General features: G+C 32.4%; 2 protein-coding genes across 6 annotated transcripts in view; both read right to left on the bottom strand.

The window, feature by feature from the left end:
• LOC128180133 (protein timeless-like) overlaps positions 1-8,405 on the bottom strand; it is a 34,281-nt gene extending 25,876 nt beyond the window's left edge. For 2 of the 4 annotated variants that reach the window (XM_052848013.1, XM_052848012.1), the window contains exons 1-2: positions 8,085-8,403; positions 3,460-3,546 (exon numbers count right to left, since the gene is read on the bottom strand). The gene's annotated coding sequence lies outside the window, so the exon portion shown is untranslated. Of the gene's footprint in view, positions 1-3,459; positions 3,547-8,084 lie in introns of all 4 variants that reach the window. The other 2 variants (XM_052848015.1, XM_052848016.1) reach the window with 1 other exon arrangement.
• Positions 8,406-11,682: 3,277 nt separating this feature from the next.
• LOC128180003 (dynein regulatory complex protein 9-like) lies at positions 11,683-18,981 on the bottom strand. 2 transcript variants are annotated; one of them, XM_052847734.1, is made up of 10 exons: positions 18,843-18,950; positions 17,058-17,093; positions 15,486-15,613; positions 14,778-15,022; positions 14,250-14,378; positions 13,655-13,898; positions 13,236-13,310; positions 12,714-12,845; positions 12,464-12,565; positions 11,683-12,064 (listed from the first exon to the last, which is right to left on the bottom strand). In XM_052847734.1, the coding sequence occupies exons 2-10, from the start codon at positions 17,074-17,076 to the stop codon at positions 11,954-11,956; spliced, it is 1,185 nt and encodes a 394-aa protein (XP_052703694.1). In that variant the 5' UTR covers positions 17,077-17,093; positions 18,843-18,950; the 3' UTR covers positions 11,683-11,953. The 2 variants fall into 2 exon arrangements, with proteins under 2 accessions (XP_052703694.1, XP_052703695.1); XM_052847735.1 differs by lacking the exon at positions 17,058-17,093 and having other exon boundaries at positions 18,843-18,981.
• Between the last annotated feature and the right edge of the window lie 231 nt (positions 18,982-19,212).

Genomic DNA, 19,212 nt, shown 5'->3' on the forward strand with positions numbered 1-19,212 from the left:
TGACAAACAGCAATTACCCTAGTAAGTAAAATTATGTTCCATAAATGACCATATTTATCCCCCACCCCACCTCCACCATAAATAAAAACTCTCAAATTCTGCCCCTTGGCCTAGGCAGTGATTTCACAATTGGACATCAGGACACTATAAATATGTGGTAATAACAATGCATGACTTTATCTCCCAAGATTGTGATAGTACAGAAGAAATTTTTTTTAAACCAATACATTTTTACAATGTACTTTGTGGCCATATTTGCCCCCCCCCCCCAAGCCTAAACCCCTGACCCAGGGGCCATGAATTTCGGAGCAATGGTAAAGGGCTCCCTGGACATCATAACCATGCATTTAATATTTTTTTCTTCACACATGCATGTGTGGGCGTAAAGAAGAAAAATTTTGAAAATTTGGCATTTTTTGCCATTAATGGTAAAGCCATTAATTTGTGATATTGCATTTTCAAGAAGAAGTTAAAAATGTCAAATTGTTAATGCACGGCAACAGACACTTTAAGACCAATTACAATTGGTAATCGAATGACTCAGTTGACCTAAAATTGATAAAACTTAAGTATGAAAAAGTTCTAAGATGTAATTCCTTTGTTCTTGCAAACTAAATATCTGGAAGTCTGATTTTAGTTGGTATAGCACCAGTCTGATGAAATACGTAATTTCAAATTGCTGCTGTACTGTGAGATTTTGACTCGATACCCGGGAAATTTCAAAGACAACATCTCAGAGCAGGCAAAATTTCTCTTACAGAAGGTCATATTTGCTGTTGTCAGTTCACTGATAATAACACTATTTAACATTAAAATAGCAAATATTGTATAACACTTTATCTTTGCCTGGCTAAAACTCTTTATTATCTTTAAAAGAAAAGGCATTACATTTCTATTTTCCTCATGAAAATAAAAAAATATATCGTATTAATATCAAAGTACTGAAGTACTGACGGGAGTTGATTTCATCGATTATCATTTATTTTAAAATCAACTTATCTTGCATGGCAATTAGTTTCTAGTCTGTATTTGAATTACGCTTTTTTTTATTATATGAATTTTTTTACTTTTCCATATAAATCATGTTGTGTAATATTCAAAGATAGATTTCAAACTATGTATTAGTAATCGAAACAATTCTAAGAATCGTATGGAGCCAGGCATTATTGATATCGAACTCTAGTCTCGTTCAACCAGATGCTCGGCTGTCTCCGTGTATCTCCGACAAGCAAGAGAGCCTCTCTGCTTGTCGGAGATTTACGGAGACAGCCGAGCGTCTGGTCGAACGAGACTTTATTAAACTCTGGCGTAGGAACAAATGAGACTACATAAATATCTAAATTGTTCGTATTATATAAAATCTGACAATTTTCAAAGTGTTTATAATATAGATAAGTTTCCTTGAAAAACAATGCTTCAGCATACATTACATTGAATTTTCTATTATTTTCAGGAATTAAGTCTTGTCAGCGGTGATGATTTGTGCTTAGGTCCAAACACTCTTTCACTTTTGGTTTGCCAGAGTAACTGCATAGGAGAGTTGATTAAAATCAACTCCCAAAGAAACTATAGAGCAATTTTTCAGCTCAATTTTTTTTTATTTTCATGTTACACATACAATATCAAATCAACAATGTCTATGTTAAGTAAATATAATTTTTTCAATTCTTTCTTCACATCAAATTCAAACCGTCTTCCCACCTGCAAAAATTCATGTTTTTCTACATCATAAAACTGATAATTATGTTTTTCATTAAAAACATTTTGTGATGATAGACATTTGTGTTATTATCTGTAATTTTAAATTTAAATCCATTATCACCTCTGTACACACATCGCAGATAACAGTGTGTATTGAAACATTAGGAATGTAAAGATAGCAACACGTGCGAGTACTTCCACGTGTCTCCAGCACCTAGACTTGTCAGAAGAACTTAGATGTGCTGTCACTGCCTTGTAGCTTTTATCTGATTGATTGGCATAATCTCCTATCAATAATTTCTATCCTGTCAATACCAGCTAGCCTACGTTTGACCTGTGTGGTCAAGCTTGCCACAAGTGGACAGACAATTGTACACGGTATACTAGTTTTCATATATATTCATTCTGCATTATCAGAATATGTCAATCTTAGAAACTACTGTCTGATTAGCATACATTTGATCAGTGTCATTTCAACCTGTCCAACAGATTCACTGACCAAGACTCTTTGACATATTGCATCGCTCTCAGCAAAAGGATTGTCTTCAACTTGCAATTTGTTAATATGTCCATAAGTACCAACATGTGTTTTGTTGTGTATTACATGTGTTCATGTAAATTTTTGCAGGCACAAAAGCATGGTAATAATCAATGGCTGTTCACCCTTTGCAATCATGCCACTAGTGCATGTTACGTAACTTTGGTGATAACAAAATGCTAAAATTATTGCTCACTTTAAAACTTTAATTTATCAATAGTAAGGTGTTAATTTTAGGAAAAGAAATGTCAATTCTTCATATGATAGATAAATCCTAATTTGTATGGTAAAATTTTCCTACAATAATTACTCTTTCATCAATAGTAAGGTATTAAATTTAGAAAAAGAAACGTCATTTCTTCGAATTCATATGATAGATAAATCCTAATTTGTACTACTTAAACACTATTTTCCCCAAATGAATAGGTACCAGTACCATTTTAAACAAGCATTCTGAGAGTATTGCATATGCAATACACGTTCCCTACTGGTCTGTATTATTCAATGAAAGCTTCGAAGCATACATCTATTTCAAAGCTTTTATAAACAAGATGTCAAGATGTTATGCTTTAATCAGAGATAAAATAACAGAGGAAATTCAAACTACATCGTTGATATGGAAATGAATAAACAATAGGTAAAATACTCTTTATTTTATCTCCTGTAATTTCACCAAGTCCATTAAGTATTTGCTGGTAGAAATTTGTGAAAACACTGTTATGCAGAATATCATTTCTTACCGTCTTCTGTATATACCCCAAATAAACAGACCAACCCGATAACGAACCCAATTGTAATAATACAAAAAACCCTGTTGATTAAAATTTACAACACAATGTTTGACACTATTGTACTGAACTTATTTGTTTGTTAGAAACAATAAAAGGAATGGTACAAGTAATGCACGATATTATTACTGACTACATACTTTCCCCGTTTATTCAATACACCGAACCCGAAAAAAAATTAAAAAATTAGAAAATAAAAAAATAATTTTCTTGAAAATATTTCAACCAGACGCTACTAAAGTGTAAACTTGATCTGTAGTTTGACAATTTGAAGCTGTTCAGCAAATGACATATAATTCCTCAAACACATAAAGAAAAAAAGTGTGGAAAACTGAAGTGGGACAGACAGACGGACGCAGAGGAAAGCTATAGTCTCCTTCGGTGAAACCGGTAGGGGACTAATAAGCAACAATAAAAACTTTTTTATTTTACCTTGTAGTTTCTTAAGTTATGGAGGTTCCTTACTGGTAATCACATATTCATAATTGTTTCCAAGTTGATGAACTTTGTTCTAGGTATCTGAAAAAAAAAATGTACGGTAAATAATGACTCAAAATCTCTAAGTCAAATAAAACAATGAACAATGCAAGATGCCTAATAATGCCCTTCATTCCCACCTCCATACAAAACTTCAATAAGTATTCATTCTCGGGAAAAAATAATAACTGAAAACTAAATATTGTTACTTAGGTTACAAGGTAATTCTTTATTGAAAAACTAATACATGTATATAGCTATTTTGATGCACATAGACACCCCCACCCCACCCCCATGTTTTACATTTTATTTATAGTAAAATTCAATTAATGTCAAACTTCCTTCACTTTGAACATTCATTTTTTTTTTTACAGGGAACATAAATTGATCCACACATCATTTAATTTGTACAGAAAAGGCAATGAAAAAAAACAAAGACTTTCACATTTTCTTTATCTTAATTGGCAAGTGTTAAGAAATCGAAGATCAAGAACTAAAAATAATGAAGTTTTTTTCTTCTTATTTTAACAAACGGAATTCCTGGATAACCTTGACATATACAAGGTCAAGGATCATGTGCAAAGTTGGTTTAATATGTACAATACTGGACAGTATTGGCAGCTAAAGGTCAGAGCTACCTATTTAAACTACCTGTGAAAATTACAATATAAGGAGTTTTAATACACACATCTATGGCGGTTTGACTCTTACTGTCAACTTCAAATTGTTCAATTTCTCATACCCTCCTGTGTGTTTTGTTAGAAACAATAATAAAAATATGTCCATACCAAGGACATTCATGTCCCACCTAGCTGGGCTGTTAGTACATTGCATTACATGTACCGGTATTAAATATACATATGATATCTTTACTTAAGTCTTTCAGTTCACAGAAAAATATGTTGACAGAAGGAAATTTTTTATTAATCTTTTTAATTAGATGAAGTTTGACAAAACTGTCTTGAACAGTTTCTTGGGGGGTTAAATGCAACTTCAAGAATAGTGAATTCAGAGTTCACAGTAAAATATGATGACAGATGAAGAAATATTATTGATTTATTTTACTGGCAAGTGAATTTTGGTGAAATTGTCTTGAACATTTTTTTCAAGGTTGAGGTTGGCATAGAAAGAAAAGGGAGAAAGTCAAATCAGTCAGGGGTCTGCATTGGTCCCAAGATTGACAAATTTGACTTTTAAATTGGCGGCAATCTTTGTTTCGGTGTTAAAATCACATCCCTGTTTCTAAGAAACTGAATTAATTAAATGCAAGGTAAAGAATAGTAAAGTTATTATAAAGTTTCTTTTTAAGAATATTGAACAATGTCTTAAAAACTTAGCAAAACTCAAAACAATAAATAGTGGTGTGAAGGTCATATAAATGTCAAGGTCAGAAATTTGTAATTGTTAATGGTATTCACTAATATGTTCTTTTGTTTTGACATTTTTTAAAAGAGTCTTGAAATCCAAGCCAAGCACAAAACAATGAATAGTGAAGTTAAAGGCTAAATAGAAGATCAATGTAGACATCAACCCTTACCCTGTAACAACTGACCTTTAATCCTTAAATTTGAAATAAAGGAAAACAATGAATGTTAATTAGTGAATTGTTGTCCTCTCTGACTCTCAGTGGGCATGGTATTAATCAAATTGTAAGATTTTGTCTACTTTTCTGCCTCAAACTAAGATAGGTTTTCATGGGGTTTTTTTATTTTCTGCAAAATATTTCCTGCAAAAAAAAATTAAAATGCAGTTATACCTAATTATGACATGTTTTAACCCACCCACCCCCCCATGTGACCTATTTGATGGTTCTAGCCAAATATGATCCATACAACACAGTTAATAATATATCTGATAAATAGGGAAGTATATACTATAATCATGATTATTGGTTATTAAAATATCTTGTATCTTGTACCCTATATAATATGATCCACTAAAAGATGGGTACATGAAGTAAATATAATTGATTTACCTTATTACTAAGCAGCAACTACATGTACTTTTAATACACAGGTAAGGGATAATATAGTGTAGGAAGTTAAATGCTTTAATAAACATTAATGAACAAAACATAAATACAACCATTTTCATTGAAGGTTACAAACAATCAAAACCTGAGAAACATAATTATTAATCTATTTACTGGCCATTATTGGTCATGCTTATTGTCACCTGTGGCAGCAACTATCCTTCAACTGACTATATGTCAACAAAATTAACCCAAAATTCTATGGTTGAATTTGGTGGCCCCATTTTCTCATTTTTAAACAATTGATGTGGCCTCCAAGTGTGGCCGAGCGGTACTGCTAACAGTACTACATTCCTGGACATACTATTCATTTATACTACTGCATCAAATCCAATTATATCAGTTCATTAGTAATGGTAAATCCATCCAATGCTGTATATCCACGTTTACTAGCAAATCCATCTTTTGTTGTTGATTTAAGAAGGATGAAAAGTGATAGTGGCTGAGACAGTTATGCATACCCCAATCAATACTCGGTCTAAATAAAACACTCACAAACACAGGATCTTCAACTTATCCCTGTATTTGAAGATGCATAATGGAATACATGGTGAAGACCTCGTAAGTTGTTAGGACTTGTGTCCTTACCATTTGTTTATGTATGTCATATATATATATTTATAATAAAATATGTTCAAATTGAATAAATGGAATAAAGAGTTAGTTGTCCAATACTGTTAAAGATTACAAAAAAGACAATAACACCTGTTATGTATAAAACCAAGATGCACATTACTGCTTTATATCTGTGATTTCCTATGCACGTATGACGTGTGATTTCTTTTTTTGTTCATATTATTAAATCATACGATACTATAACCAGCTGCTAGCTACAGGTATGTGAATTAAATAGGAAAATTTTGTTTTGGTGTTTTGTTTGTTCTTGAATTTATCAAGAGTTGTACTTATCTATTGTTAAATAAAACAAGTTTTCGTTTATTTAGAACTTATAGCTGAAGTAAGACTTTTCTTTGACCTTCTGGTACCTCCAGCAGGGATCTGGCCCCCCCCCCCCCCCTCCCCCCTAAAAGAAAAGAACTAAATAATTTTGTCAGTGCACAGACTGACCCTAGCGTGGGAACAGTTCAACCAAATATGTCACAAATCCTACATATTAGATCAGGATAGTCTGACCAAAATTAGGCGATAGATTAGCAAAAGAGGACACTTTAATTAGGACAAAGCTTATTTCATTATAATTCTACAAGGGAACGGTTTGACTAAATGTTGGGGATATATAAGCCAGAATATAGGAGACAGATTGACAAAATGACAGTTTGTTTTGGGATGGAATTACCAGTATTCTTATCCGTCATGCTCACAAGTTAAACCCAAATATCCAATGTTTTGGCACACAGAATAGATGTTCACTGAGAAGTGATAATAGAGAATAGCCAAAATCAAACTATGTTCGATTATATCAGAGACACATATATATTTTTTCTGTTCGCAATAGCCTTTGTGCACTACTCCTGATGATAACGTCAAATCGCTCATGCCGATACTTTTGCCTTATACAGGGTATAGATATATCCGGTATATCGCTATTTAGAATATGCTACATTTCTAAAAATGTAATAAATAAATAATGTAATAAGTAATATATTAATTAATGATATAAAATATTTGAAATATGTAAGGACATAAATCAAACTGCATCCATACATTCTGAAAAGGCCATTGTGATTGTTGTTACATGGACCCATTTTTTATTCTGGCTATCATTTCATTTCGATGAAATTAAATACAATTTAAATTGTATGCACCATTTTTACTTATCATAACTTGGCCTTGATACAAATGGAGTTTTAACTAAATTGTTTAAGTGTCTTCATTCCCTGTCATATCATAGAGCATGTGGGTGACGGAGTTAGGTTCATAAGATATTATAAGCACGCGTGATAAACGTCGTATTCAGAGGACTTATTTGAATAAAAATATTTTTGTTAATAATTCTATAAATTATATTGTTTCAGATTATATTTAGTGATTGCAAATGATAAAAACCACAAAAAATAATTTACAGAGAAACGCGGGAGGTTTTCTGCTTATGGTGACGGAGTTTGATTACTCTGGGATATAATGTCCCTGATTATATAGAAATCCCAGAATAGGCACAACTTAATTGTTAGTACAATTTTTTATCTAAAGTATTAACAGCTGATTGTATTGCTCCTATGATATCAATATGTCCATTGTCGGTAACATACATTGTTACCGTGTTAAATCGACTATACTATAGGATTTGAAAAGGACGAGGTGGTGAAAAGGGCACTTTTCTACGCAAAGAATATATTATCAAACCTTGAACAGCTGTTTAAAGGGACACTATTATAAATCATTAAACACTGAAAGGAGTATAATATTTAAAGAGAAGTCTGCATCGTAATCAAGCCTGACCTCACAATGTTACATAACGATTTACTAAAGAGTACATAGTCAACAATACACACTGTCAACACTAGCCACACGGGCAAAATTTGTAATTGTAAAAAAAAATCAAAGCTAAATTTGATTGAAACAAACACATTATTTTAAAAAAATGTACCTGTTGCTGATTCTTCCATCGTTTTAAGCAGCGGTTGAGCTCGAGGTGCACAAGTTTGTTTTCCTATCGTCCATGTTTGGTCACGTGTCACGTGTATTGATCATGACGGTGAAGTGAACACGAGCCGATCATTCACGTTGAAAGAGGCTTTATCATTAAAAGACTGGTAAAAAAAGTTTCTGTTTTTGTTAATAAACTTGAAAAATCAACATTGAAAAATATATGCTGCTATCAATATACAAGCATTGAAAAGTCAGGATAATATGCGTTTAAACCTGAATTAGAACTAACACGTGCTTGCGAATCACATTTTCCCATACACACCGGCGCGTGGAAGGTCAAGGTTACTTTTATTCACGCATAGCAAAGGGGGGGGGGGTGTAACTTTTTCTCGCAGCAAACAGTTTTCACAAATTTACATATGTAGAAAATCGACATCACTTTTTTGGAGCATGTAAAATTTGAAGTGAAAATCAGACAAGGAGATTAACAGTACACCCCCACACCACCCCCTCCCCCACGGTTTAAAAGATTTTCATGATCATCATGATTTTCAAACTTGCCCTTTTTTTCGCTCTCAAAAAACGATGCTACCTACGTGCCTGGTGTATGACCACCCCTAGTGGAATTAAATAGAAACAAAACAATAGATCGATATTGTCCCAGAGTTATGGTGTCAGAGACATAATTTTTTTGCAGAATTCTCGAGTTTTGATTCTAACATTTTATTTTTCGTATATTGGTATTGATTTTTTTTTTTAATAATTTTGAAGAACAACATGCATGCCATCTTCACAGAAACATATAACTTTAGTTACTTAATTTTACAATCAATTTATTAATTTCTTAACAGAAAGATGTAAATATTTAAACAACTATATATGTAAATGCTTTCATGCGGGTAATGATTCATAACAAGGTATCGATCATTGCAGAAAAAATACATATCTCGCTAGCGCGGATTATGTATTTTTTCTGCAACATGATGTCGCCACCTTCATATCCCGCATGAATCACCAAATAAAGCATTTTATTGTTTTTAATTTGATAATTAATGTACGTATATAATTTAACTTACTGTTTACAATCAATTTATTAATTTGTTAAAAGAAAGATGTAAATATAAACAATAAAATGCATGCTTTCTTTGGTGATTTTTGCGGGTTACAAGGGGTATAGCGATCGAACGCGGGTTATGTATTTTTTTCTGCAATGTCGCCACCTTCATATCTCGCATTAATCACCAAAGAGAGTAATTTATTGTGTTTTTTTCTATATTTAATTTGGAATTTTGGCTTGAAAAACTTTGTCTTAGATGAATCATTTTGCCAAAAAAAAATGCATATATATATATATATATATATATATATATATATATATATATATATATATATATATATATATATATATATATATATATATATATATATATGAACTTTTTTGGTGACCAGGTCACATGATCAAACCCTGGGAATCCTCAGATTTTATCATATGACCAACCAAATTAATACCCCTTTGATTTTTTTCAACATTGTTATCTTATTGTTTATACATGTATATTAACATAAAGACAAATACTGTTAACCAACTTCAATTCGCGTGTGAGAAATTTTCGCGATACTAGCGAATGCCACATCGTCGCAAATATTTCTCATCGCGAACTAATCATTGTCGTACTGTTGCTATAATATAATGGGTCTAGAAAAGGCTTGGTCACAAACAGTTTATTGAAAGTAAATCGTGAAAATATACATGGTCGTCACAAATAAAAGTTGGTTTACAGTAAGATATAGAATGACAATCTATGCAATATCTCTACAGCATCAAACTATAAGCTTATCACTGTGGTGACAAATCTATGAACTCTTGGCCCTATATATAGAAAAATTCACACAGAAATGAACCATTTTGCTTCTATGAATGCTGATACAACAGAACTCGATTATAGCAAAATTAAAATGGACCATAGAAATGACTTTTTTATAGACGTTATTCTTTATACGGTTAAAGCAAATTCGTAAGAAATCTTCTAGGGGATTCGGTATAAAATAATTGGCACCAAATCACCGTAAGTTATATAATCAATATTAATGTCACTTACAAAAATGTCAATATAATCTCTTCTTTTCAATAAAAATAATATGTGACTATAAGTTTTATTTTTTTTCTATGCATCTTAAAGTTTAATGTATCTTCAATGAAATTTGTAATGGAAAATATTCGTTATATAAATGATGAAGTACCTTAAAATTTTGCCAGCAGGGGTCTGAAATTACTTCGTTATAGTTGTAAATTCGCTTTAACCGTGTTCGTCATATACTGCAATTTCTTTTAAGTTAATATATTAGAGATTTGTCGAGACATGCATAATAATACATTATAGCCATAAATTCGTTATGCCCGTGTTCGCTATATTTGAGTTTTGCTGTATAATAAGAAAGATATTTGGAAATTGAATCATAAAATCATGACATTTTGAAAAATACAGGTAAAATACAAGTAGATTTGTGTTGGCTAAGTGGGAATGGGGTGCAGGTGGAGAACAAAAGAATTTAATTACAGGTAAGCTATAGTCCGTTTTCAAATGAAAGTAGGAGAAATAATATGTATTTGTTAGCCTACAGAAGAATACATATGAATTGAGCTTCTGTCCCAGTATTTTTTTTTATTTGATAAATTCAGATGAAAATGTTATTTAAAAAAATGAACTGTTACATATTTCCCAATAATTCATGCCCTTAATGAGAATACAAATGTCACGGTTTGTCTATTTTCATCATAAATTGAGATAATTATTTAAGCTGACATAACTTTAACTTGGCATTGAAAAAATATTGTAATGACATTTGTAAGAATCACGCTTGAAATTTTAACTATACATCATATGGGTCATATATCAATTTTTATTTTTTTTCAATTTTCTTTGGTTTCTATGATTATTTTGATTAATTCCAATCTACAGAATATGAAATTAACAAAACACAAAAACGCTAGAGTAAAGTGCTTATATTTTTAATGGTGTATATTTCATATTTAATAAGATTCATTTTATGATGATCAATACATCATTAGTTATGAAAATAAAATCCTCCATTGTCATTTTCTATAAAGTTGGCCTGCACCTGAAGATTGGGCATTTTGATTTTTTAAGTCTTTCAACTAGCAGTCCATAAAACAATTAAGAACTCATAATTTTCAAGCTTTCAATTCTGTAAATTAATGGCCATAATAATGCTTCTCAATTTCAATTTGTTTATTCTCTCAAACTATTAAAATACACATGAACATGAGGAACAAAATTGTGTTATTTGCATTAAATTGTAATGTCAAAGGTCTTATTATATTATATTACAAAACTATAATACATGTTTCTAGTCTATTTTTTAAAAACTGCTGATTGATCATATTTATGTATATATATTATATACATCCAATTAAAACATTTCAGAATGTTGGTTAAGTGGGGATAAACCATCCTGACACATGAGAAAATATTGTTGATCTTAATTGTATTTAACAAATACATAAAATTTCATAACAGGGATATCAATGAATGAGAAAGCCCCCCCAAACAAAAACATGTCCAAGAAAGACTGAGTTTAAGAGTTAAAATTTTATTCAAAATATCATAAACATATATAAACATGTATAAATACTCTTCAGTGCATCAAAATTTGATATGCAAAAGGAACAAAAATAATGTTTAACCACGCTTGTATCCTTAGTTAAACATTTCAGCATTGATTAGAAAAAACTCTAAAAGTTCATCAATGTCATTTCCTTGTGACTTCTCTCAAATCTTGGACGGAACAATAAATCAAAGAGTACATGTAATAATTGGTAACAAAAATAAACCACAGTCAGGGATTTCACTTCTTCTTTTTGCCTTTCTTTCCCTTTTTGCCCTTCTTTCCTTTCTTTTTCTTACTGTATGGTCCAAATCCTTTCCTAACCATGACACCACGCCACCAGGACTGAACCTAATTTAAAAAAATAAAAGGATGTATTAAAAAAATATGCAGCAATAACACTGTCTCCTTCTACAGCAGGACTGATGAGGTGTAAGCAATCAAATTAAACAACTTGTAATGAGAGCAAAGAAGCAATTCAAGACATATGGATAGGATGTGAATGCCTAGTTCAAGATCAAAATTAATTTTAATGCAATTCAAAAGGCTACTCCACTTTTATGACACCGTTAGTGTAAGTAACAACTGGAGTCCTTTAAGGCAAATTTGGGGGCATATCACAATTTTGAATTCAGCTTCGAATTTTTTTTTTTTTGGATATGATCAAGGTGAAATCTTCAAAACCATTCTCGTCAAAAGTCACAAGCTCAACAGCAGTAATCAATGATTTTGTTTACTGAGTTGTCTTACCCTGATTGCTGCTCTAAGCTCAATGGCCTCTTGGTCTGCCTTTCTTCGGGCTTTCTCTTTCTCTATTCTGTCTTCTACAACAACTTGCTCATACTCCTTATACTGGAAAATAAAAATATGTTCCATGAAAGATAGGTTTCTCATTAACAGAGAAATGGATAATACCAGAGAAAGAGAGGGAGGGGAATAGTGAATATTTTTCTATAGTATTAAACTTTCTAATCTTTGGGGGCAGCAGACAGGTGCTTACAAGTTTGGTGAGTTCCTGCAGCTTGTCCAGGTCCTTGGCTTTGGAGGCTTTCAGGACATCCAGTTCATGCTGTTTGGCCTCTACATCCTTCTCATACTTCTCCATCCAGAAATCCACCTTCTTCTCCAGCTCCTGTCAAAGGTCATATAGAAGTGTACAAGATGTGTCATAACAGACAAACCTATATATAGAGGATATCTATATTGTGTGATTTGATATTTGCTTTATCCATCGAGTTGAAATGGTGTATATACATTGTATTTGCGAGGCTTGCCGGGGTGTCTGGAGCATTTTTTTTGTAATTTTATAAGGTTAATTTATAGAAATTTTAATTTTGCAGAAGAAGGGGTCTGGACTCCCATAAATTCCCCTCAAGATTTGTGCATTTGCATATCGAACACAAAAGAAAACATGCACTTAATGTGCATGTTTTCTTTTTCACTTTGGTTGCAGTAGTATGTAGATTGTTCTCTAGAACTAACAGTAAAGGGTGTTTCTGTAAGTTGACATGAACGCTCTAACCTCTTGATGAGCCCTCAGATAGTTCTCTATCTCCTGGTTACACCTGTTTTCCTCCTCAATCTGGTGCTTCAAACTCTGATAGAAGAAAGATGTTTTAAAAAATGAGACGTGGTATGCAAATTATATGTAACCAATCTAATTCTGTATTATCCAGCCAGCAATCAAATGCTGCCCTCACACCTAGTCAATAACTAAAATATTATAAACACACTAACAGAAAATCAGATCCTTTATTTTAAAGATCTTCTTTTTTTACATTATATATGTTGATTAAAACCTTTATGAAGTATTTGAATTGCCAAGAGGTCTTGCTTCTTCAGAAATTGAAAAAAAAATCTATCAGTACATGTAGTACCAGTTCATTATATAAAGTTTTTTGAAGAAGACAATTATTTTGTCTGTTTGACCATCATACAGACCTCAATTTCATCTTGCATGGCCTTCTCGGAGAGAGTGCACTTTTTCTGGGTCTGTGCGACGGTAACCTCGGCGCTCTTCTTCAGGTACTTGCCCTCCATGTCCGTCTTGGCCTTCATCTCCTGCAGCTGGTCCTTGAAGTGAGCGATCATGTTGTTCCTCTGTTGAAGTTCTATCTCCTTCTCCTTCTGAATGTCTATCAGCTTCTTATGTAGCATCTTCACATGCTTTCTGCCATTTTCTTCTCTATACAAAGCAGTATTAATTTGATAAGTTTTAGTTTATTTTACCACTAAATGTATTTTATAATCTTGGTGTGTTTTACATTTACACATGCTACAGCCAAAACTTTGCAGAAATGGCTAACACAATCTTAATTTTAATTAAGACATCAACACAGATATCTATAAAGTTAAAATGGCTCTAACATGTCTGGGAGCATACAAAAGGATGACAGGTGTAAATAACAAGTTGTGCAACGCTAAATTAACCCCCACTTTTTCAAATAAAACGACGCATATTAATAAATTAACTAAAATGTTTCCTCAGGAGGAAAAAGAACAAGAGTTTAGTGGCTGTGGGAGGGCACGTGCTTACTTAAGGATGGTCTCCTGTAGCCGCGCCTTCCTTTCTTTCTGTGTGCGGACCGTCTCGGCCAGGGCCTGGAAGCTACAGTTCTGTATACACTCGGACAGAGTGTCCGACATACATCTCTCCACAAACATCCTGTCACAGAAACACAACTTGTATTACATTATATAATGTATTGATAGCTAATTATACTGCAATGGATTTTAAACCATTAAAATTAAAAAATCTACCAAAAAATTTTTTCTACACTTGTTCATCAAATGTGATATCAATCGTTTTCAAGAAATGTTATATAAGTATATGAAAATATGAAATGCTAATTGAAGATTTTTCCAGGGATCTTGAGAAAACAATACATAAAGTGTAGTTTACATATCAATCAACAAATTGATCACTTTCATGCTTTAAAGAAAGGACTGAATCTATCACTAAAATCAAATAAGAAAGTTGGTACATAAACTTCAAAATTCCCCTTTTAATGGTCTGGGCTGAATGACCTGCCAGGGGTCCTCTTTTTGACAACAAATAGAGTACCTGTCTTCCTGAACTTTGACCATGTTGTCTCCAGTTAATGGATTCTGACGTAGGCTTCGTCCAAACACATGAGTGCTGTTCTTGAGGTCAGCCCCAGCCTCAATGACCTCCTTCTCCACCTCGGTGAGACGGTCCTGGTTTTTGGTACTACTCATCAGATCCAGTTTCTTGGCAAGAATTGTCTGATATCGCAGCTCCAGCTCTTTCTGTCCTGATACTAGCTGATTCAGCTCATTACTGACCATCTAGTGGCAAGATAAAAATGTCCTTGTCATCAATAAGATGTATCACTTAGTGTATACTCAACATAATACATGTACAAATACATGTACCCACAGTATATACTTTAATTATTACAGCTATGAAAGATTACACTTGTACAAGTGCCATGAAACTGCATAAATTGTTTTGCGGGATGTCATTTTTTGCCAATATTTGTGATTTTACATCTTAAAGCAAGTTCAGAATACACAGTAAAATGAAATCATTATCCATAAAAGTAAATGGATATATTTTGGAATAAACATAAATATTTGCATCAGCAGAAAAACTTAATACATGTACAATTGTAATCAATTTTTTTTCAATTTCTCTTTTAATGATGACTCAGCTTGTGGAATGACAAATATATGGTTTGCAGTGATGCTGAGTATAGTACATGAGTTATTTCCAAGATCAAGGATTAGTTGTAAGTGAATGCGTACTAACCTCTACCGCATCTGATCGCGCCTCGAATGAAGCAGGCATGATCCGCCCGAGGACCGCCAGCTGATCCACACAGTCCTCAAGGACCGTGGCAATGTGGATAGCATCCGTTCCACTCAACATCCCTGCCACTGAAACGATCAAAACAACCTGTTGGTTCAAAGATATGCTTGAATATATGCATTTAATTTGAGCAATAATTTTCTTATAAATCAATAGTACTGAAAATTCTTTTATGATGCGAGTAGATAATTCTGCAATTGCACTGTATTGTATCAATTCATTAGAACATGAAATTGGGGGTGCTGATCTGATGAAATGATAATTCCATAAAGTATACAAAAAATATATATATATATATAAACAAAAGCAAGAATTAACAATTCTCCTATTTTTTACTCAAATATCAATTTCTTGCTTTTAATTAGGGATCTACAGTAACTTCTTATTCCACTGGTCCACACTCTGACAAGTGCCAGTACTGTTATATATATTTAATTATATTTATCACAAACATTTTACTTTATATTTAACTTCTGAAAAAAAAAAATGATAAGATCATTTTCACAAATTAAAATAGGCAAGAGAATATGATATTTTTACTACGCTACTCACAACCAAACATCTAGGTCCCTACAATGACTATACAGTTCTAGTAAAAAGAAAATACTTCTTTTAAAAAAAAATTACATGTTCCCCTTTCTTCATTTTATATAGTCTTGCCATTTAGAATACTACCCCGGGTAGGTTGGAATATTAAACTAAAAAAAAATGGGAGAAAAGCATATGCATGTATTTTATAAATCTGTGTTTATACTATCAAATAATTTAATTAATAGAGATCGAGGTTTAGCAGACCAGCGGGTACTTGTACATGTAGGTTACAAGTTAGAACTATGCGTACCGGCTCACATTACTTTTCTTGTTTTGCAGTTGTAAAGGGATACCTGTATGTGTAAATGTTTTAATGTAATTGTAGATATCCTCTCCTACTAAGCTGAGAATTTTGGTTACAGTCGAAAATTGAGAATTCTGCATGTGTTAATTTTATTATACATTATTGTTTACATAAGTATATTTTTATTTATCACAGATGAATAAAATAACAGAGCCATTGCATATTTTGAAGGAAGAGATACGTGTATTAAAACTCCAATTACCGGTACATATTAAATTTCAATGAAAATTTATATTTGTTGATATCAGTATTCGCATTTAATATTCAGGCTTAAGAAAAATAAACATATTATTTGTTAAAATAAATAGCCAACAGGGAAACAGAAGCTAAAAGTTCGACCTTATGGATACTTTGCAATTTACACGTATGTTCATTCGGGTACATACGTGTAGAAATTAATCATTACAAAAACTGATGACATAACGCACATATTTTCCTTTCTACATGTACACGTACCCGTACACGTTGGTTTGCTAAACCTCTCTAATCTATAGCAGAAAAACACCTGGTACAGACAGACCAGGGTTTTGAATGATGGAGGTTAGGTTGTTGACCCCAAGCATGCTGCTAATTCACACCATTCCCACACAAATACTCATACAAGACTAACAGCATACCTTGTTGTCCTTTGCCCATGGTTCTGGTCTAAGTCCCTATTAAGAGCAGGTATAGTTCATTTAAAGTAAGAAAAAACTCAATTACAAAGAACTTCTCAATTTTTTTCCTTAATAAATTTTTTCTCTCTATTGAAGAAGCAGAGAGTCAGATATGTGAATCTTGATCATTCCATGGGTTTTAGCTTATATATTTATAGGCAGTGTCATTGTGGATGATATGGTGTGATGATAAACAGTGTTTGTTCAGTGGTCAAACATAAGAAAACTCTAACTCTACTATTAATAAATATAAAAATTACAGTTTCAGAAATATTTATTCTAAATTCTGACCCGATATTTTGATAGTTATATTTAACTCTGTTAAAATTAATGTACCTGAGAAGCAGAAATATTCGTTGAGCATTTAATTTCCTTATTTTCGTTGGTGGTATAAATCGATGAAATTAAATCCATGACAAATTTTTAACCGAAGTATTAAAGAATACAAAGAGATTACAATATGATGAAATTAAATGCCAATGGAATTTTATTTGTTTCAAAAACAATGAAATTTTGACCCAACGAAAATATGTGCTTCTACGGTAAATTACAAACTTCTCAGCATGCTCTCTTACATCACACCCACAGACACTTGTTTTTGCATTCCAGAGTATGCTGATAGTAACAACATACTAACACGTACAAATTAAGTGTATATGGTTACTGAAAATTGGTCATTACAAGGCGTACTTATATATAGGTACCCTGTATTTTAAAGGTATTCATGATTACAGGTATCAAAATAGGACTGAAACTAAAAGTGGTGGAAACAGAAACTGGGGACCAAGTATTTTACTATACTCTGTCCCGAGTTTTTGCTTCCACCACTTTTTGCTTGATATTTCGATAAAAATAAATACCTGTGTGCTGAAACTACGTTCATCCACCAGCTAATATAAAAAATGTCCAGATTATCTGTTTTGAAACGCCCCCTCTACCACTTTAGGTTTCAATACACATCCCAAAATACAAAGTCTACGGGGATTTTACATTGCATCAGCCATTAATAAGGCCAGATGATAACATTAAAAATTGAACGAGGTGTCCCGAGTACTTCCAAATGGAGAAAAGTTGTAAACAATTCCCATTATAAATCTCCGTAAGAAATTTGTATTTGTTCCTGTAAACTTTGATGAGTGAAAAGGGATAATTTGTCAATGAAGATATTTTTGATATTTTCCCTTTAATTGATTTCAACTGTTCTTCTTTCACAGGTATGTGTATTTTTAATAAAAATCATCAAAAAGTGATGGAAGCAATAATTTGGGACAGACTATACCAAGTGCAGCGAGAGGCTGCAAAGCCCGTCTAATGAAGTGAGGCTTTATGGTAACATGTATAATATATATTCATAAGAAAATGAGTGAAAACTAAAGTTGAATCAGGGGGACTAGGGCCTAAAAAAATTTCGTCCAGCCCTGGGCGCCCTAATATCGTCAGCCATTTTGTTCGACAAAGTTATAACTCCATCATGTTAAATGACTGACGCTTGTCGACGTTTATTACCCCTAAACATCATTTACAACTTTCCAAGGGATTAATCCAAAGTAATGGAGTAAACATTATTGCAAAAAAAGTTCCTTTGATCATACCCTACATCCCATCCCGATCTTTACTCATGTAAACGTCTTCGGAAAATGAATATTATGGTACACAACTCATCTATAATTGACATTGTACAATGTTATGTGGACCATATTTACAAATAATCTTAAAACATGCCAATTTATCATTCTTGCACTTTACCTTTAGGTTGGATATCTGAATTGACAAATTATTTAACGGGAATCGCTCTTACTGCTAACGTCCATGTTGTTAGTGTTTCTATGGACCTTATTCTTTGATGTACTTCCGGTTTAAAGGTTTGTAAATTCGGATATTTTGTAAAAGTAATCTGATTGAATTTTAAAAAATTTAAAATATATCACGGCATAATCATAATCAAAATTATCAAACTGCATATTTTGAACATTTAGGTGGAAAATGGTAACCGGAACTGAATTCTAGATCCGCTTCCTTTTTCTACTTTCCGTTGTTGTTTTGGTAATACATGATTATTCTTCTCACATTTTTGCGCATATTAGAGCATTAAGCATAGTTTAAATCAATTACAATG

The sequence above is a fragment of the Crassostrea angulata genome, chromosome 4 (assembly GCF_025612915.1).
Source record: "Crassostrea angulata isolate pt1a10 chromosome 4, ASM2561291v2, whole genome shotgun sequence".
In the NCBI taxonomy this organism is placed as follows: Eukaryota; Metazoa; Mollusca; class Bivalvia; order Ostreida; family Ostreidae; genus Magallana; species Magallana angulata.

What these genes read in the sequence shown, in the direction of transcription:
- LOC128180003 (XM_052847734.1), bottom strand. An exon ending in ATCTGAGGGCTCATCAAGAG is followed by an intron (nt 12,846 to 13,235) that starts GTTAGAGCGTTC and finishes GACCTTTGACAG; the next exon opens with GAGCTGGAGAAGAAGGTGGA. An exon ending in AGCTTAGAGCAGCAATCAGG is followed by an intron (nt 12,065 to 12,463) that starts GTAAGACAACTC and finishes TTTTTAAATTAG; the next exon opens with GTTCAGTCCTGGTGGCGTGG.